This window comes from Panulirus ornatus, chromosome 35 (assembly GCF_036320965.1).
Source record: "Panulirus ornatus isolate Po-2019 chromosome 35, ASM3632096v1, whole genome shotgun sequence".
In the NCBI taxonomy this organism is placed as follows: domain Eukaryota; kingdom Metazoa; phylum Arthropoda; class Malacostraca; order Decapoda; family Palinuridae; genus Panulirus; species Panulirus ornatus.
Window position 1 is genome coordinate 10,660,500 of NC_092258.1, and position 22,392 is coordinate 10,682,891.

At 37.6% G+C, this 22,392-nt stretch overlaps 1 protein-coding gene across 6 annotated transcripts in view; it reads right to left on the reverse strand.

The window, feature by feature from the left end:
* The window catches only part of Wdfy2 (WD repeat and FYVE domain containing 2), a 79,825-nt gene that overhangs the window by 34,591 nt on the left and 22,842 nt on the right, over window positions 1-22,392 (reverse strand). For 5 of the 6 annotated variants that reach the window (XR_011715255.1, XR_011715254.1, XR_011715256.1 and 2 more), the window contains exons 6-9: window positions 19,153-19,265; window positions 18,206-18,325; window positions 11,399-11,487; window positions 6,262-6,373 (exon numbers count right to left, since the gene is read on the reverse strand). Coding sequence is in view for 1 of the 6 variants with exons in the window: in XM_071683024.1 (XP_071539125.1) it covers window positions 6,324-6,373; window positions 11,399-11,487; window positions 18,206-18,325; window positions 19,153-19,265 (372 nt within the window). In the remaining 5 variants the exon portion in view is untranslated. Of the gene's footprint in view, window positions 1-403; window positions 6,374-11,398; window positions 11,488-18,205; window positions 18,326-19,152; window positions 19,266-22,392 lie in introns of those variants that run through there. The other variant, XM_071683024.1, reaches the window with a different exon arrangement.

A 22,392-nucleotide genomic window follows, 5' to 3' on the forward strand; every position in this document is an offset into this window, starting at 1 on the left:
TTTTCTAATCTAAATCAAATTCTGCATGCAACCTACTGCCCCCCATCAAGACAGTTTTCTATGGAAAATGGTATTTCCAGATAACCTCATAATCAGCCAAGTCACAGCTGTCTGGTGAAAAACACTGCATAACAGTAATAAGCCTCAAGTACACATGAAGGACTCCAAGTCGCTAATTCTCGTTGAATGTCATGCATTCTCAGAGATGATTCCTATAATGCAATTTTGGTCAAAGATGAGTGAATCTAATCCTGAGAGATCAGTTTTAAGTCCATTAATACAAACCAATATTAGTTAGCTTGAATCATTCAGGTTAACTCTTTTCTCCTTACACTTGAGACCTGGGTCAATTCAAAATAATCACTCCAAAGGCAGTAAATAAATATCTAAAAATGCTACCAAAATATCATTTCTTTAATAAAGTTTACTCTCCAAAACAATGTCATTTACAAAAACTTCTTCTATTCTGCAGTTATAGACAGACGATTTCTTACTTAAAATCTTGGATATTCTGCAAATGAGCCAAATCAGCCTTCATCTATATCCTGAACCATAGGGCAAGTTTCAAATTACACTTGAGTATCACCAATCCAATATGCCTAGGACAAAGAAATCTGTGAAATTCAATAATTTTGGAGGAACAAATTTTTCTTCTTTTCCCGTTCATTAAACTCTTTATTTTTCAATTAATACAAGCCTTGACATGGACTTCTGTCCATGATTGGAACCTCCAAAATTAAGAATAAAGGCTATTTGTGTAATCCATTTAATAAGTGAAGAAAGCTTGAGCGCTTAAAAACTAGTTTTATATATACTTTAATGAAGTTAGTGGTAGGCTCACCTAGCCTGCTTTGCCAGTGTTCATAAGAGAATATGGCATCCAGTGCTCTTACAGATTTGTTTTCAATATGATGAACTGAACTGAAAAGCAAGCCAACTCAAATGGCTAGCCAAGCAATCCTACATAATTTGACAGTAATTTTGAGACCTGCTGTATTCCACTTGGATTATGCATTGCTCTTAATCTTTGTTTTCTTAATTACTTCAACAACCAACCACAACACTGATGAGTCCCAAGAAAGTAGTTACCTTGTAGCAAGCGCCACTCCAAGTTATCGATAAAGGGGAAGAGCATCACTTTGGAGACAAAACTGGATGTACCACAACAACTAAGACAGTGAAAAAGTGAGTGACATCTGCAAAGTTACTAGCTTGGTTTCATCAAATATGTGCAGCTAAGCACCCTGGAACCTACCATAACTGTAGGAGTAGAACTTCCAAAGTTTATACCAAGCATGAGCTGATAAAATCAACGAAAAGGCAATTCAAAGATATCCCTGAGGATCAAACAACTGTTGTTTTGGTGTCAAAATTGTTTGAGCTGGTCCATTACCACAGTCTGTAAAAAAGTTTTGCTTTTCAGTTTTAATTCTTGGGTCTAAATTCCTTGGGCTGAGGCACATCTCAGGTTATAGCTTTCTGACCTAGACTGCATTGCAGCTTTTTACTCGAGATCCTCTTGGATATGAGTTCCACTAACAAGCACTTTTTCAGGAATTTGGATATGAGTTCCACTAACAAGCACTTTTTCAGGAATGCAAACTGCTTTTTAAGCAAGTCCTATCAGCACAAGAAATTAATTCTATGTTCTTATCCTTTATTCATACAGATGGGTCATGATATAGTGCAATCTAATACTCAAATCTGGTATGACGTGAGTACCTAATTCACTCGCATTCTATTATCATATTATCAACCATAATGATACGATGCAAGCCCAACTGCCAACAGAGTGCACCCAAGGGGTGCTACATACACTACATTGCACAAACTATGCTACTCACACCACACTGCCCACCACATCAGTTCTTTGCCAGTAACTCCAGTGTAAGGAATTCCATAGTCCTGATCACTCTTCTGTAAATTATGCAATAAATCACTTCTTGCATTCACCTTTCCAGTGCGATTCCCTTTAGTGGGTTCTCAATAATTCATGAACTAAAAATAAAATGCACATTACGAAAACCAACAACAAAATAGGTGGTAAAATTGCTTGCAATTATGTAGATGCAAGTGATTTTAACATCTTTTGGTACAAAACATTCATCTTTTACTCAAGTGGTAAATTGTATTTTCTATATATTCTTCCACACAGTTCTCTTCAGTACGCTCTTACCTAATCTAATGCATGAATCAATAATCATCTTTAGAAGAAATAAAGGAATAACCCTAACTAGCCTATCCAAGCATCCCAATAACTCTTCTGTTCAAAATGTTCATCTTACACTCTTAGTCTGGTATGGTGAAATACCTTTTTTCATACACTTTCTCAACACAATTCTCTGGTAGGTTTCTTAATAATTCATGGATTAAATATAAATGTTAAGAAAAACAATGGAAAAATAGGTAGAAGAATGCTTGTAATCACAAAGAAGCGAGGGACTGATCATCTTTTAGTTAAAAACATTCTTCTTTTACTTGATGAATGATGAATTACATTGTACTTTATGAATTTTTTCTACACAGTCCTCTTCAGTAGGTTTTTGCCTAAAGCATTAACATAACTATGTACACATACAAAAAACTATAAGAAAAAACCTTTCCCAGCATATCCCAGAGTTCTGATCACTCATTTCTTCAAATTATTCGTACGACACTTTGTGAATGATAAGAGTATTTCATTTACCTAATATCTATCGATTATTTCCAGTTTAAATTACACTTTTAGTAGTATTTGATACATTATTTCTAATGTTTATATAATGATTTGAGTATAGTTTCATGATCCCTAACCCTAAATTCACAAGTAAATTAATGTTACAATGAATTGCAAAATTATTCATCCTGAATTTTCTGAGTATGTTATATCATGACCCATCATTATCTGCAAATTACAACAAATGTCTAACTTGCTTAATCTGTCATATGATGTCTACTTATATTTTCAATACAGAGCACCTTTTTCTCTTTTCAGAAGCTTATGAACTTGATGGAGGTACATTACAGCTGTGTTTGTTCTTGTCTGTCCTTATGATGGGAATGATCCAGGTTTCTTGGGTATAATCTACAGGGAAGACAGAGGTAAGGTATACACAGATTTGACCTGTGCCAATCAAATCATAACACAACACTGTCTGGTGGCTGGCTTATCATCATCCAAAGTCAGAATGTTGATGAAATTTTCCAGAAAATCCTAGAGGGATGTTTGAAAGCGCAAATGTTTTTCAGTCAGTTGTTTCAGAAATCTAATCTTTGGATTTGCAATACTCAAGTGTATAAACAGAGACCCCTTAAGATACCTTTTTCTATAGACTGTATGCATTCCACATCAATAAACTGTGTAATTGCTTTTTGCCTCTGTTCTCGATAAACCAGCCATTCCTCCTTGTTTTCTTATGTTTCAGGAAATCAGGTCCTAACTAATTACAGTTAATCATCTTATTTAAACAAATGAGTAATGCATGAGTTCATATGATAACATTCAGAAATATAAGATCACTTTACAAGATAAAAAATCACTGCTACATCATGAATACATTATATAAAGAGTGTTGCCTAAAATTCAGGCATGGTTTTTGAAAACTCACTTTACCGTTTCATTGGTAAACAGTGTCATAATGTTGGAGTCTGAGAAGAAATAGAAATCTCATGTAAGTGCTGTCAGGTTATAAGTATGACTTATGGAACACCAACCTAGCAGAAAAGCAAGAGTGATTTGGACATCTGTAATACTGTGCATCTGATGCAAGGCTGAAATAAAAGATTCTATCTAAATATAAGTTCTCATAAATCTCTGAATAGTAAAATAAATATAATGATCAAAAAATATATATATTGTTGGCTGGTAAATACAACCTGAAATAAATAGGCTTTACAAGTAGTCATTCAGATCCTAAGTACACAGACTTTTGACTTTAAAATATTGGTATAGCCAAGTGTGCAGAAGACAAGATACCTGCACACTATCATTTACCTGTAACATGAATCAGACACTAAAGAATATCTTAAACATATTCTCCATCTTAAGATGTAACTGGAAACTTTACCTCCGGGTTTATATTTTTTGCATGGAATAAAAAACCCTAAATGTCCTCACTTTCCAGTAACTTACTCTATTATTCACTCAGAGAATTTCCATAATAGCAATATGGTTTACTTTTATCATTAGAAAATAATACGATATCTTTGGTACATATGCACTGGATTAAAGAGAAGAGAACTCTAAAGGAACTTTTCAAACAAAATTAAAGCATTTCAACTGCAAAAAGAAATGTACAGAAAATGATGAAGCTCCAATTATTTCATAAACCTGTACAAACATATTCCTAAATAAACATCAACTATGAAAAGAGATAGCAAGCACTTCTACACTCTACCTAACTTTAGCATGATGAATGAGCAAAGATGAGAATGACGTACCTGTGCTTTTACTGTACAGGTTTTTACTGCAGTCTTAACTGCCCTGCTACATTAGATATACAAAACAAATTTCCCTAAAAGCATTAGATCCCAACAATAAATACCTGTTGTTCCACAAACAAATGGTCTAATATTGCTGAACTTCAGTCAATAAATATGAATTTTTTCCATATACCTATAATATTCAATATACAAGGTCATATGACTTTGGCTATACATATACGAGATGATAAGCCCACTCACTGCAGAGAAGTTATATGCAACCCTTCATTTTATTTACTGTTTACCATGGCCAGGAAGTATACACCAAAAATTCTTGAATCAGCTACCTCCTTCTTGAGGCAAAATATATGGCTATCAGTGCCTTTAGCAACATCTCACACACTGTTACTAAACAATACAGCCTAAATTTCATCCAAGATCTAGTAAGTCTACAGGGAGATGTCAAGAAGCCCTGTAAGAGACCAGTACCCTCAAGCTATGTAATAATCTGTGAAACTGTGACATTCTTACAAGATAATACATATTAGTCAGGAAAACCCTTTGGAACCATATATATTTGTTAAAAATCATTTCCCATAATACCACATAACACTAAGTATGCTTCACAGAACTCCGGGCATACCTCAAACAATTTTCAGCGGAGCAGCACGTTAACGGGCATATACAACACAAATGATATTTCATCAGGTTGAATTTCATATCACTTCATTTAGAAAATTATATTCTTGTTAAATGTAAAAACAAATTTATGGAGAAATTCTTTTCGAACAAGTGAGAATATCCTAAAATGAGAGGAAACAATGGGTATCAGAACTGCTGCAATGAAAAGATCAATGTTCTGACCATACTGTAAATCACAGATCACCAACTAAAGGGCAGAAACCAGACAAATTTCTACACCTCTGAATATCACAAAAATATAAATGTTGGATGGAACCTATCTAACCTAATCAGAATTATCATTTTGTGAGCAAATTCTTTAAAAAAAATCCACAGATAACTACATTAAATGCATGTAAATACCGAGTGATATCAACATCAAATAAATGATATACCAATAAATTTCCAAGATACATATACACAGAGGCATCTTATGAACATAATGACTTCGGTTAACAAAATCAGAAACATATTCAAACTTATAAAACGTATGCATCTTTTAAGTATTATCATCCAAAGTAGTTTGAAGCATATGAAACACACAGTGTATGTATGTGTATAAATATATATATATATATATATATATATATATATATATATATATATATATATATATATATATATATATATATATATATATATATATATGTCGATAGACAGACATATATATATACATCATGGGCTGCAAACCTTAGGTAGGGCATCTGGCCACCTTGCCCAACCAGAGGTTAAAAATTTTAATATAGCCACTGTTCATCCAGTGTTTTCTCGCTATGTTACTTTTCATCCAGTATTTCTCGCTATTTTCTGACCTCAACATGGTGGAGATAGCATGGACTTTAATCTATCATGACTCCCATGGTGTGACAAAAATATGTCATAACATTGCAAATGCAAAAGATTAAAATCCATGCTACCCCAACCAAGATGAAGTTGAGAAATAGTGAGAAACACTAGGCGACCAATGGATATGTCTTCTAACCTAAATGTGGCCAAGGTGGCAGAATGCCCTACCTAGGGTTCAAATCCGACCTATGGTGTATATATATATGCAAATTATATATCATATGTATATAATACCATTATAACCTTAGTAGATATGGTCCTCCACTCTGATCATATTATGATCACCAAAGTTGTCATGGAATGCAATGCCTTTGCTAACAACAGTAGAATTACCTTCAATGATTGGCAACTAGTAAGACTTGTGGATGCCATGTTTCCACATAATCATCCTTTAATCAGTTCAGCATGCTCGACACATCCCAGATTTTCATCAGCCTGTCTTGTCCTGCAAGATGATGAATTATATAGAACATTTTTTATACAATTCTAATGTTTGGAAAGATAAACCTTATTAGTCTTAACCCACATACAACATATGTTTCATAGATGAAGTCTTAACTGAACATGCTCTTATTCTTTTATCTATTTTCATTTTGCTTTGTCACTGTCTCAGACGTTAGCGAGATAGCGCAAGGAAACAGACGAAAAGAATGGCCCAACCCACCCATATACATGTATATATACACACACGTCCACACACGCAAATATACATACCTATACATCTCTACATATACATATATATACACACACAGACATATACATATATATGTACATAATTCATAGTCTGCCTTTATTCATTCCCATTGTCATCCCGCCACACATGAAATAACAACCCCCTTCCACCACATGTGCGCGAGGTAGCCCTAGGAAAAGACAACAAAGGCCACTTTCGTTCACACTTAGTCTCTAGATGTCATGTAATAATGCACCGAAAGCACAGCTCCCTTTCCACATCCAGGCCCCACAGAACTTTCCATGGTTTACCCCAGACGCTTCACATGCCCTGGTTCAATCCATTGACAGCACGTCGACCCTGGAATACCACATCGTTCCAATTCACTCTATTCCTTGCATGCCTTTCACCCTCCTGCATGTTCAGACCCCGATCACTTAAAATCTTTTTCACTCAATCTTTCCACCTCCAATTTGGTCTCCCACTTCTCCTCGTTCCCTCCATCTCTGACACATATATCCTCTTGGTCAATCTTTCCTCACTCATTCTCCCCATGTGACCACACCATTTCAAAACACCCTCTTCTGCTCTCTCAACCACGCTCTTTTTATTACCACACATCTGTCTTACCCTATTATTACTTTCTCGATCAAACCACCTCACACCACATATTGTCCTCAAACATCTCATTTCCAGCACATCCACCCTCCTCCACACAGCTCTATCCATAGCCCACGCCTCGCAACCATATAACATTGTTGGAACCACTATTCCTTCAAATGTACCCAGTTTTGCTGTCCAAGATAATGTTCTCGACTTCCACACATTATTCAACACTCCCAGAACTTTCACCCACTCCCCCACCCTATGATTCACTTCCGCTTCCATGGTTCCATCTGCTGCCAGATCCACTCCCAGATATCTAAAACACTTCACTTCCTCCAGTTTTTCTCCATTCAAACTTACCCCAACTGACTTGTCACTCAACCCTACTGTACCTAATAACCTTGATTTTATTCACATTTACTCTCAACTTTCTTCTTTCACACACTTTACCAAACTCAGTCACCAGCTTCTGCAGTTTCTAACACAAATCAGCCACCAGCACTGTATCATCAGCGAATAACAACTGACTCACTTCCCAAGCTCTCTCATCCACAATAGACTGCATACTTGCCCCTCCTTCCAAAATTCTTGCATTCACCTCCCTAACAACCCCATCCATAAACAAATTAAACAACCATGGAGACATCACACACCCCTGCCGCAAACCTACATTCACTGAGAAACAATCACTTTCCTCTCTTCCTACACGTACACATGCCTTACATCCTCGATAAAAACTTTTCACTGCTTCTAACAACTTGCCTCCCACACCATATACTCTTAATACCTTCCACAGAACATCTCTATAAACTCTATCATATGCCTTCTCCAGATCCATAAATGCTACAAACAAATCCATTTGTCTTTCTAAGTATTTCTCACATACCTTCTTCAAAGCAAACACCTGATCCACACGTCCTCTACCACTTCTGAAACCACACTGCTCTTCCCCAATCTCATGCTCTGTACATGCCTTCACCCTCTCAATCAATACCCTCCCATATAATTTACCAGGAATACTCAACAAACTTTTTTTTTTTTTTTTTTTTTTTTTGCTTTGTCGCTGTCTCCCGCGTTTGCGAGGTAGCGCAAGGAAACAGACGAAAGAAATGGCCCAACCCACCCCCATACACATGCCTTGATTCAACCCACTGACAGCACGTCAACCCCGGTATACCACATCGCTCCAATTCACTCTATTCTTTGCCCTCCTTTCACCCTCCTGCATGTTCAGGCCCTGATCACACAAAATCTTTTTCACTCCATCTTTCCACCTCCAATTTGGTCTCCCTCGTCTCCTCGTTCCCTCCACCTCCGACACATATATCCTCTTGGTCAATCTTTCCTCACTCATTCTCTCCATGTGACCAAACCATTTCAAAACACCCTCTTCTGCTCTCTCAACCACGCTCTTTTTATTTCCACACATCTCTCTTACCCTTACGTTACTTACTCGATCAAACCACCTCACACCACACATTGTCCTCAAACATCTCATTTCCAGCACATCCATCCTCCTGCGCACAACTCTATCCATAGTCCATGCCTCGCAACCATACAACATTGTTGGAACCACTATCCCTTCAAACATACCCATTTTTGCTTTCCGAGATAATGTTCTCGACTTCCACACATTCTTCAAGGCTCCCAGAATTTTCGCCCCCTCCCCCACCCTATGATCCACTTCCACTTCCATGGTTCCATCCGCTGCCAGATCCACTCCCAGATATCTAAAACACTTCACTTCCTCCAGTTTTTCTCCATTCAAACTCACCTCCCAATTGAATTGACCCTCAACCCTACTGTACCTAATAACCTTGCTCTTATTCACATTTACTCTTAACTTTCTTCTTTCACACACTTTACCAAACTCAGTCACCAGCTTCTGCAGTTTCTCACATGAATCAGCCACCAGCGCTGTATCATCATATACATATATATACTTTCTTCTTTTATACTTTGTCGCTGTAATTTGAGCACTCACTTTTATCCCCTTTACCTTTGTACAATGGCACTATGCAAGCATTCCGCCAATCCTCAAGCACCTCACCATGAGTCATACATACATTAAATAACCTTAATAACCAGGCAACAGTACAGTCACCCCCTTTTTTAATAAATTCCACTGCAATACCATCCAAACCTGCTGCCTTGCCGGCTTTCATCTTCTGCAAAGCTTTTACTACCTCTTCTCTGTTTACCAAATCATTCTCCCTAACCCTCTCACTTTGCACACCACCTCGACCAAAACACCCTATATCTGGCACTCTATCATCTAACACATTCAACAAACCTTCAAAATACTCACTCCATCTCCTTCTCACATCACCACTACTTGTTATCACCTCCCCATTAGCCCCCTTCACTGAAGTTCCCATTTGTTCCCTTGTCTTACACACTTTCTCTAACTCCTTCCAAAACATCTTTTTATTCTCCCTAAAATTTAATGATACTCTTTCACTCCAACTCTCATCTGCCCTCTTTTTCACCTCTTGCACCTTTCTCTTGACCTCCTCCCTCTTTCTTTTATACATCTCCCACTCATTTGCATTATTTCCCTGCAAAAATTGTCCAAATGCCTCTCTTTCTCTTTCACTAATAATCTTACTTCTTCATCCCACCACTCACTATCCTTTCTAACCTGCCCACCTCCCACGCTTCTCATGCCACAAGCATCTTTTGCGCAAGCTATCACTGCTTCCCTAAATACATCCCATTCCTCTCCCACTCCCCTTACCTCCTTTGTTCTCACCTTTTTCCATTCTGTACTCAGTCTCTCCTGGTACTTCCTCACACAAGTCTCCTTCCCAAGCTCACTTACTCTCACCACTCTCTTCACCCCAGTACTCTCTCTTCTGAAAACCCCCACAAATCTTCACCTTCACCTCCACAAGATAATGATCAGACATCCCTCCAGTTGCAACTCTCAACACATTAACATCCAAAAGTCCCTCTTTCATGCGCCTATCAATTAACACGTAATCCAATAACACTCTCTGGCCATCTCTCCTACTTACATACGTATACCCATGTACATCTCGCTTTTTAAACCAGGTATTCCCAATCACCAGTCCTTTTTCAGCACATAAATCTACAAGCTCTTCACCATTTCCATTTACAACACTGAACACCCCATGTGCACCAATTATTCCCTCAACTGCCACATTACTCACCTTTGCATTCAAATCATCCATCACTATAACCCAGTCTCGTGCATCAAAACTACTAACACACTCACTCACCTGCTCCCAAAACAATTGCCTCTCATGATCTTTCTTCTCATGCCCAGGTGCATATGCACCAATCATCACCCATCTCTCTCCAACCACTTTCAGTTTTACCCATATCAATCTACAGTATACTTTCTTACACTCTATCACATACTCCCACCACTCCTGTTTCAGTAGTAGTGCTACTCCTTCCCTTGCTCTTGTCCTCTCACTAACCCCTGACTTTACTCCCAAGACATTCCTAAACCACTCTTTCCCTTTACCCTTGAGCTTCATTTCACTTAGAGCCAAAACATCCAGGTTCCTTTCCTCAAACATAATACCTATCTCTCCTTTTTTCTCATCTTGGTTACATCCACACATTTAGGATGAGCACTCCCCACGTGACTCCTTCTTCTGTTCCCCCTCTTAGAAAGTTAAAATACAAGGAGGGGAGGGTTTCCAGCCCCCCGCTCCCGTCCCCTTTAGTCGCCTTCCACAACACGTGAGAAATGCGTGGGAAGTATTCTTTCTTCCCTCGCCCTTACACATACATATACATATCAACATACACACGTGTACAAATACATACAAAGCCATATACATATATACATATGTACATCATCATTATTACAATTATCATCATTATTCATCATCTATCTACAACATGGCCTCATCTGTGTGTAAAAACTAAGAGCCTGTACATCATGAGAAAACAGAATAAAATACTAATGTTACCATTCTGAAAGAGACATGTGATATGGATATGCAAACAAATAATGTATGCCATCTGACTAAAATGTTTCCAATTTAAGGCAAGGACAATAAACTTCCACACATTTCTAATTTTTCTTCTCTAAAAGGCAGACTCATATGGGATTGATGGAAGATACTGAGGATAATAACTCAAAATGTGAATACTGCTGCAATACATAATGACAAAGGATATCCTCAGTGTGTGGCCATTTAAAGAAAAACATACCAACAGTAAGTAGAAGACCAGCTTCCTCATCCAGATCCATGCTGACTATGTTGTGTTTTGCTTCATGGAACTTGGCAAGGGAAGACCGACTGAAAGATGAAAAAGGGAAACTAACATTAACTGGTATCTGAGACCGATTTAAAGTTTAAAATAAATCTGGCAATATATTGATATTTCCAGTATATTACTATACATACAAAAAAAAAAAATACATTTCCTTACTTTCCTCCATTTATGCTATCCAGAGCATGAAAAAAACAAATTATTAACATTACCAAGTATGTAATTACAAATTTTGCAACTATCCAAAACTATAACAGTATTAAACTTTATCAAAGAACTAATACACATGTATAATGATCACCAATAATTTTCCACACTACATAATTTCTACATTACATAATTAACTCTCCAGTTTCCTGGGGATAGGGCAGAAAGAATACTTCCCACGTATTCCCTGCGTGTCATAGAAGGTGACTAAAGGGGAAGGGAGCGGGTGGCTGGAAATCCTCCCCTCTCGTTTTTTTTTTTCTTTCCCAAAAGAAGGAACAGAGAGGGGCCAGGTGAGGATATTCCACAAAGGCCCAGTCCTCTGTTCTTAACGCTACCTCGCTAACATGGGAAATGGCGAATAGTTTAAAAGAAAGAAATAATTAACTCTCAGTTTCTCTCATATATAATCCTACATACCTCGACTCCAGAGCCTACACTAAATGAGGAATTAAGGTTCTATAGATGAAACCCTTACAGTTATAAAAAACTAAACAAGCAATGACAGACCCTCATCAGTTCAGTTACAGTTCTTTGCTAATGAAAGCTTCTATCAATTAACTTTTTTCCTGAGACTCTTAAAAGCTGAAGTTTTAAAAGTATTAAATAATAAATGAAGTCCTAAAAAAAATTAGAAATCCAGTAATGGCTGCTTCTCCATTATCTTGGGACCACAACTGAGCTGAATATAACACCTGAAGGCAAGCATGCATAAATAACATCAAATTTATAACCATCACATTGATTTGAGTATTAATATAACTCACATCAAAGTTTTCCAGTTTATAAAGGTGAGCTTTTCAATGGTTATATTTCTTACATTTTCAGTTATCAATGCATGTACTGAAGAAACATCACAAAAAATTGGTTTTGAAATACTGTATGAATAACCCACTCCTCTACCTATGCACAACCCCACAAGCATCAGAAAAAACTTTTACATATTGAGGGATTAAAGCACCCTAAAAGAGAGTGCATTTGCTTCGATTTCATCATTTTCAACCACCAAAATATCAATGAGGCTGGCTTATACTTATTCAGAGGAGCACATGCTAAGATACCATCTTCTTCAGCCACTGTAACATCTACGAGGCCAACTAATGCTCAATCCGAGATCCAACATTCATAAAGCAACCAAACAAGGTCTATGTCACTGCACAGCAATGGGCTAGCACCTTCCTGTCTCCAACCCTCATCACTATTTAACCAGAAGAATACATGCCTCAGGTCCATTACTGTCAGAAATTATGAAAGTTTTCTTAAAAATGACTGCAAAGAATGAAGAGATAGGAAAATAAAAGGATACCTTTGAGATAAAAATGGGTTTTCATAAAAAAACCTACAGAAAGACCTTTAGGAGCATTTAAAAGCATGTAGATTTGGTAAAATGTGTGCAACCTGACTCCTACAAACCCCTTGACACCATACCACATGAGGGGAAAAAAAAGGCTCTTGAGACAGAAATACAAGAGAGACTCCTTCAATGGATAGATCTTAAGACAGAAACAAAGGATGTGTGTTTGACGAGCCTTCTTAAAATGGGCTGCCACCAGTGGTGCACTACACAATTCAGTCCTAAAATCAATGCTTCTCCTAATCTATGAAAATGACTTGCCAGAACATTTGTACCAACTTACATGGGGACCAAGATAAACCCCAAAGCTGTTTTGGTACATGGTAGAAAAAATTCAACCCCAGCACATATATCATAATGAGGATGTGACACAGCAAAAGAAAGCCTTAATATAAACATCAATTACCAGGAAATAAGCTGCAGGAGACTGTACATGATAAAACTGGGAGTCGACACTCTACTTAGCCTGTCACCAAAGCCCCAGCTTAAGAGAAATATAAACGGAGTTAAACTGTCGGCTGGCACATGTCAGTACTGCTTCAAAGCATATGGATGAAGAAATAATTAATTAAACTACTCACATGTCATAACAGGCCAAAATTGCAGTATTATTCTCAAGCATGGTGACTGCACTTCAAAACTAACAAAGAACTGACAGAGAAGGTCCTTACTGGGGCAACGAAGATGGTACCAAAATTGACAGCACAGTTAAACTGAAAGATAAGGGGCTATAAAAATGTTCAACAAGAAAGGCAGAATATTAAGGGTTGACATGATCACAACGTTTAAGATTCTGAAGCCTGTCTGATTACATAACAATGAACCATTCTTCAAAAATTGCAAAAGTTAAAAACCAGAGGCCATAGCATGAAATCAAGCAAGGAACTCATAGACAGGATATAAAGAAATGCTTATTTAGTATAGTAAAAGGATAATGAATAAAGGGACTAAATTTCATGAAATGGAGAATGTGACTGCAAACACAAGTTCTAAATATTGGATAAAGTCCAAGAGGTGGGGCCCCTCAAATGTTTAACTTCCTCTCCATACTGTACAATCAGGGTATACAGAATGGCTCTGGCCACCAATGAAAAGCTGCAACTTCTTACTTACACTCTCTTCCTCAAATGATGAAATCTTTTTAAGAGTATGGCACAAATATTTGGTACAGAGCTCAGTTGAAACCTTCTGTTAACTTTCAACAAAGGTTTTTTTTTTTTAATGAGATTCATATGCATCAGTTGCTTTGCCATTCTTCTCACAAAGGTTTCTTTGCTCAAGTAATTAAAATTAGCATACTTATACCTTTTTCTGTTCACAAATGAAAAAAACCCTAGTCTCATATATCCCTAAGGGTTCTACTGACCTCTGATATACTAAATAAATGCAGACTCAAAACTTTATACACCAATGAATAAGACCAATTTCACCAGTTCAAGAAAAGCATATATTTCTCTCTTCAGAGTTCTGAGGCATCTACTAAAAAAAAATATATATAATTCCTAAAGAACCTCTTTTCAGTCCAAGTATGCATCCCTCTAAACAGTGGCTGGAGAAGAAAAGTGTTTAAAGACAGGGTAAACCTGTCTCCCTGTGGATTAATGTCTAAAAACTCATTTTCTAGACTCTACAGTCAATAAAACCCAAAATAGTATACACAGCATCCATACTAAAAAGTCACAAACAAATCCCAAAGATCTCATATTCTGTCTTCAAAATCTGGGGCCTACCCCTACCTAAAGGAATAAAGTCAGTAATGCTACCAACTACCCTCCTGAGCTGCATGAGTACCCTATCTATCTATCTATCTATCTATCTATCTATCTATCTATCTATCTATCTATCCATCTATCTATCTATCTCTGATGCCTGTTCCCTTTGGGAACTCCCTTAAGGGCATGGTCAAGGCAAAAGAGTCTCCATAACTAGTGAACTCTATGCAGCTTCTTAGCCTTTAGTAACACCCTTAACAGGCCACTGGCTGAGGGCAACTCTAGCAAAGTGTTTTCAGAGTCTCTTAACTAATGTTCCCACCAACTACTATCCCGTAACAAGTGCCCATATCCCCAATATACTCAAAAGGACTAGTATCTAAACATAAAAGGGGCTCCTTTTCTTTTTAGATGGTTAGCAGAAACAGAAAGTGGGCATATTACTGTCTGGGCAAGAAAACAAACCTCCATTGCTAGGTACCCGTAACTAAAGGTTCAATTAGGTATGATGAAGGGTTTAGCCCTGACATATCCAGAATGTCTTCCTCAAAGTATCACAAGACCCCTGACATTTTCCCTCCACCAAACCCTTGTCTCTCCATTAAAAAAGGGGCTATCTTCAAGAGGAGTACAGCAGCCTCAAAAGACAAACACTATCCTTCAAAAACATAAACTGCAGTACAGGATGCCACTTGAACAACATATCCAATAACATGAGGACTAACAACCACTCCAATAAATATATCATCCCGTAGAAGAATCAAGAAATGTAGAGGTGCACTTGCCATCTGAAATCCACTTAAAATGAGGGTTATCTATCACAGGAGTCCTTAGCCATCCACATAAGCTTAAAATCTTGCTGAAATATAAGCCCTAACAGAAAGAACTATAACTTTACCTGTAAGTAGTGAAGACAAGCTGAAAATTAAAAATCAAAAAGAAATATGATAACAAAATGGAAGTGCAACATGAAGAAAACTACAAAGGCAAATGGAAACAGCACCAAGCCCTGAAAGTGCTGTCAAGTATAAAGGCCTACATGAAAAAAATTATCTATGGTGCCATGCAAATAAAAGAGAACCAATGGTCACATCAAAGTTGTTTCCTAATGGTAGCAAATTGTAAAAGTCCATAACAAATGCTAAATCTCCTGATCATTAACAATGCAACCCACATTCAATGTTATGTGCAAAGATCATTCTCAACCCTTTGACCAAAAAGAGAGAATGAAAATGAAATTCCTTACAAATGATACTGAAACAATCTTAAGCTTCCAAAGCATCAAGATTTCATACACTTCACAACTGTTTTCCTAATACAGTTGCAATAGCAATAATGCCACACTTATTTCTCACTTTAACATATATATACTCTCTTGTAGTCATGCTACTTCTACCCTTTGCTATACTTGTAGAGGAAAAATTTATTCAATCTCTTCTAGAAGAATCAAAAACTCAAAGCAATTCACACAAAGTTCAAGATGAAAATGTCTGCCACTGTCTCTTCAGTTAGCTTTTTCAGTTCAATCACTAATCTATCATTATAAAATATTCCTGCATGTCTCTTCAGTTAGCTTTTTCAGTTCAAACACTCTTCTATCATTATAAAATATTCCTGCATATCTGGTTAATATCAGTGGCCCAGGCTGTAGAGGTGATGACTGCAGAAGACTTCACCAGTTACTAACATTATTGACTGCATTCATATACTCTCAATCCTTTCACTGTTTTTTCCTTTCACTGCAGCTGAGGTATATACACCTCAGTGATCCTTTCACATTTGCTGCAGCCAGATCATACACATACAGCTAGTAATACATGTAAAGGCATCCCACTCACTGTTTCCACATACTATATTCTGGTCAATGTATGTGGAGTTATTAAGGAAACCTGTACAAGATCTGTGCCCTCACATCAACAGTTTTTGAAGTTGCATCATTCTTGCTTGTTAGCATGGTTTACTTCAGAAAATCCTTAGTTATCATAATTGTTTGTGGCAAAAACAATTCCAAAAATACCATACATCTTACAATTCAATCAAAAAATACCCTGGAATAACTCATATACCTGGCATCAGAGCAGCTAAAGTTAAAGGCCATGCAGTGCAGGTGAACAAAGTCTCAGAACATTCCATATGAAGAGTGTAATATGGACATTAGGATTGCTATAGTGAAATGGTTAAGTTGTAATCACAACTCACTCTCTTCTTTCTTCTAATGCAATTAAGTCTATAGTTGCTGTCTTTTCCCTAAATCTCTGCTCTCTAACTCTAGGTACAATCTTTATTGTCCACTAGAACAGCATCTATAGCAGATCTATACATTCCCAAAGGTTGGGTAACCAAAGTGCATATTCTAATTTATCTAAAATATACGATAAATGATTTCTTTAACATCTTACCAAAGTTCAGAAATTAAAGGAACTTTAGACAGCAACCACTGATTACCTACATTACTATTTGACTAAGATGATGTTCTGCTTATAGGTGAAGTATCTATATGAGAGACTATTAGTGAATATGGGAAGGAAGTTCTAAATTTTTACACCCTATCTCCTAAATTCTTTACAATTTATGTTAATCATTTCTTCATAGTTTATTGTACTTCATCATTTTATCATGACTGAAGTATTTCTTACAGCAATGGAAACAGCAACAGACAAATGGGGTTCTTGCAAGTCTGTTGGTGATAGCATAAGTATTCAGCAACCCAAACTCAAATTTCATATAACTTGTCTCTGCCTATTTCTTGTTATGCCCTCTAGCTGACTAGTTCCTTCCAGTTTCAAAACTGATCAATACCAACGTTGAAACAATTGAGAAACCATAAACTTGTAATTATATCTGCGCCACTCCCCTTCAGCCTAGAAAGTTCATGAATGCACTTCTCTCCCTGGAGCTCAGCTCCCTAAATTCAGATACAATCTTTGTTACCTGCCACTGGACCTTCTCTAACTTAGTGTCTCTTCAATGGAGCAGAAGGGGGACAAACATTTTTATGCATACTCTTAATTTGGTTCTATCTTTTCATCTCTAAACGAAGCAGGCATAGAACTTAACGGAAAGATCTGTGGGGTCTGGTTGTGGATAGGGAGGGCTGTGTTTTCTGTGCATTACATGTGACAGCAAGAGAACAGAAGTGAGCAAATGAGGCCTTTTCTTTATCTGTTCCAGGCATTACCTTGCTAATGAGGGAAATACCAAACAAATATGAATGAAAGAAATATTCTTTTCCTCAACATTCTTGAAGGCAATTTCATCACTGAACTATGAGAGGTTGGGATACCCTGTCAACCCCTAAACCCCTTTCAGAAGTGGATTCCTATACTTTGCTTCCAGCAAAATGAACGCAGAAAAAAAAAAATGCCTCCCTTCTACACTCTACATTTGCCCAGGATGATTTTCATCAATAATGAATTTCCTGAATGAAAACATGTACGTCTGAATAAGTTTGGACAAAATTTTCATACTTACTCTTGATCAGATATAGTTGAGTGGCAACTGTCACAGACTCTAACATCAAACTCAAAGCCCATGACAGGGATGCAAGACCTTTTGCTGCTGCAACTATCACATACTGCTTTCCCACATTTCCTGTAAAACGATTACTTTTAATAAACACCAAAACCTTGTTCCAAAAATAAAATTCTACTGATGATACATAATTACAAGGATTTCTTAAGAAATCATTGATTCTACATTACAAGCTGAACAATGATAATATCATTACAACTCTTAATTCAAAGCTAAAAGGACACATATGTCTGATCTCATGTAACTTCTGTCAGTACACAATCATCACCAACACTGGAATGCTAAATGCAAAGTCTTGTAATCATGTCATTGATCTAAGACAAAGACAACCTTTGGGAGTGATCCAATGCTGGTCAGCGATGGACTGTACTGATGAGCCTCAACTCCAAAGCATTTAATGAATAAAGTTAACTTTAGGTGATCACTAATGCAATCAATACATTGTTATCAATGGTTGCCAAGCTCTTTGAAAATCAGTATCTCAAGTACCTTTTGTCCAAAACCTCAGGCCAGTCACAGCACAAGAATACAAGTTTGGAGATGCCACTTTATAATTCAAACTTCTGCTTAATCTCAGAAGTACAACTGTTTTTCTTACTTCTGTCCCCAAACTCTTCATCAAGAAAATGCACTTTCAATTTACACCATACTCTTTCAGCGCTTAATTCTTCCTTCAGTTTCAACTTGACTCAAAACATTCATGCTGCTAATAAAAGACACTGTCCAAGATGCATACTCTAATGCCATTATTCATCTTATTTAAATCCTATGGCTTGAAATAATATTCATATCTTTTTGAAAATTTCAAGTGAATATCTTTTCATGTGCCCGATCTCTTTGTCTCTTACTATCATAAGAAAATATCTGAGCAAAGAGACTATCATCACCTGCAATGGTGCTGACGTAGACCTATTTGCTTTTGGTCTACCATAGCTCTAATGTTCCAGAAGAATGGACGGCCACAGTACTGACATGAATCAGCTTCTACCCACTCTGGAGTCTGGAATGAAAAACAATACAACAAGCCTCCATCCGCCCATAACTGTGAAAATCTAAACATTAGCAAAACCAACAATCATTTACTTAAGATTCAAAGTGATATTCTCAGGCATTACATGCAGTGACTGTGTTACAAACAATAATACAAACATGATGATGCACATGCACCCCCATGACAATTTTTGAGAGATTAATGTGCATAGTAGTTTTTTCCAGCAGTGGCAGGAGGCTGGTAATGGCATCTATAGGTAATTGATAGACTCAAATAGCAGCTGATATCATATATCGAAAGGGAAGCCTTGAAGAAATCATATGATGCCCCAAGAAGTGAGCTCAGGGGGTATCTTATAAAATTTAGTGCAATGAGAAAGTTAAACAGTAAACCACCAGGTATAATCCCATCAGAAACTCAAACCCCTAGCATTCACAAATTATGCTTTCACAGCCCCACATGAAACTACATTCCCCTAGCATACACAAATCATGCCTTCTCAATCTGTTTTTAGAAACCATCCATCACTCCAAAATTACATCCATGAATTCATTAGATCACACGACCCCTTATGCACAAGAAGCAGCCTCTATACCGGACACAAAGCACTTACTCCTCAATTGTCCAGTGTCCATCCCACAGACACACAAACTCACACACAAAACCAACTCACTTCTTGATCTGCAATTCCATCCAATGGACAATACCACCTTTCTAAGCACTATTGAAGCCTCATGGTTAAGGGATCCTGGAGTAAGAAGATAGATAGATATATAGATATAGATAAATCAATAGATTTATATATATATATATATATATATATATATATATATATATATATATATATATATATATATATATATATATATATTTTTTTTTGTCGCTGTCTCCCGCATTTGCGAGGTAGCGCAAGGAAACAGACGAAAGAAATGGCCCAACCCACCCCCATACACATGCCTTGATTCAATCCACTGACAGCACGTCAACCCCGGTATACCACATCGCTCCAATTCACTCTATTCTTTGCCCTCCTTTCACCCTCCTGCATGTTCAGGCCCCGATCACACAAAATCTTTTTCACTCCATCTTTCCACCTCCAATTTGGTCTCCCACTTCTCCTCGTTCCCTCCACCTCCGACACATATATCCTCTTGGTCAATCTTTCTCACTCATTCTCTCCATGTGACCAAACCATTTCAAAACACCCTCTTCTGCTCTCTCAACCACGCTCTTTTTATTTCCACACATCTCTCTTACCCTTACGTTACTTACTCGATCAAACCACCTCACACCACACATTGTCCTCAAACGTCTCATTTCCAGCACATCCATCCTCCTGCGCACAACTCTATCCATAGTCCACGCCTCGCAACCATACAACATTGTTGGAACCACTATTCCTTCAAACATACCCATTTTTGCTTTCCGAGATAATGTTCTCGACTTCCACACATTCTTCAAGGCTCCCAGAATTTTCGCCCCCTCCCCCACCCTATGATCCACTTCCGCTTCCATGGTTCTATCCGCTGCCAGATCCACTCCCAGATATCTAAAACACTTCACTTCCTCCAGTTTTTCTCCATTCAAACTCACCTCCCAACTGAATTGACCCTCAACCCTACTGTACCTAATAACCTTGCTCTTATTCACATTTACTCTTAACTTTCTTCTTTCACACACTTTACCAAACTCAGTCACCAGCTTCTGCAGTTTCTCACATGAATCAGCCACCAGCGCTGTATCATCAGCGAACAACAACTGACTCACTTCCCAAGCTCTCTCATCCCCAACAGACTTCATACTTGCCCCTCTTTCCAAAACTCTTGCATTCACCTCCCTAACAACCCCATCCATAAACAAATTAAACAACCATGGAGACATCACACACCCCTGCCGCAAACCTACATTCACTGAGAACCAATCACTTTCCTCTCTTCCTACACGTACACATGCCTTACATCCTCGATAAAAACTTTTCACTGCTTCTAACAACTTGCCTCCCACACCATATATTCTTAATACCTTCCACAGAGCATCTCTATCAACTCTGTCATATGCCTTCTCCAGATCCATAAATGCTACATACAAATCCATTTGCTTTTCTAAGTATTTCTCACATACATTCTTCAAAGCAAACACCTGATCCACACATCCTCTACCACTTCTGAAACCACACTGCTCTTCCCCAATCTGATGCTCTGTACATGCCTTCACCCTCTCAATCAATAACAAGGAGGTGATAACAAGTAGTGGTGATGTGAGAAGGAGATGGAGTGAGTATTCTGAAGGTTTGTTGAATGTGTTTGATGATAGAGTGCCAGATATAGGGTGTTTTGGTCGAGGTGGTGTGCAAAGTGCGAGGGTTAGGGAAAATGAGTTGGTAAACAGAGAAGAGGTAGTAAAAGCTTTGCGGAAGATGAAAGCCGGCAAGGCAGCAGGTTTGGATGGTATTGCAGTGGAATTTATTAAAAAAGGGGGTGACTGTATTGTTGACTGGTTGGTAAGGTTATTTAATGTATGTATGACTCATGGTGAGGTGCCTGAGGATTGGCGGAATGTGTGCATAGTGCCATATATATATATATATATATATATATATATATATATATATATGTATATATATATGTATATATAAATGTATATATATATGTATATATATATGTATATATATATGTATATATATATGTATATATATATGTATATATATATGTATATATAAATGTATATATATATGTATATTATCCCTGGGGATAGGGGTGAAAGAATACTTCCCACGTATTCCTCGCGTGTCGTAGAAAGCGACTAGAGGGGACGGGAGCGGGGGGCCGGAAATCCTCCCCTCCTTGTATTAACTTTCTAAAATGGGAAACAGAAGAAGGAGTCACGCGGGGAGTGATCATCCTCCTCGAAGGCTCAGAGTGGGGTGCCTAAATGTGTGTGGATGTAACCAAGATGTGAAAAAAGGAGAGATAGGTAGTATGTTTGAGGAAAGGAACCTGGATGTTTTGGCTCTGAGTGAAACGAAGCTCAAGGGTAAAGGGGAAGAGTGGTTTGGAAATGTCTGGGGAGTGAAGTCAGGGGTTAGTGAGAGGACAAGAGCAAGGGAAGGAGTAGCAATACTCCTGAAACAGGAGTT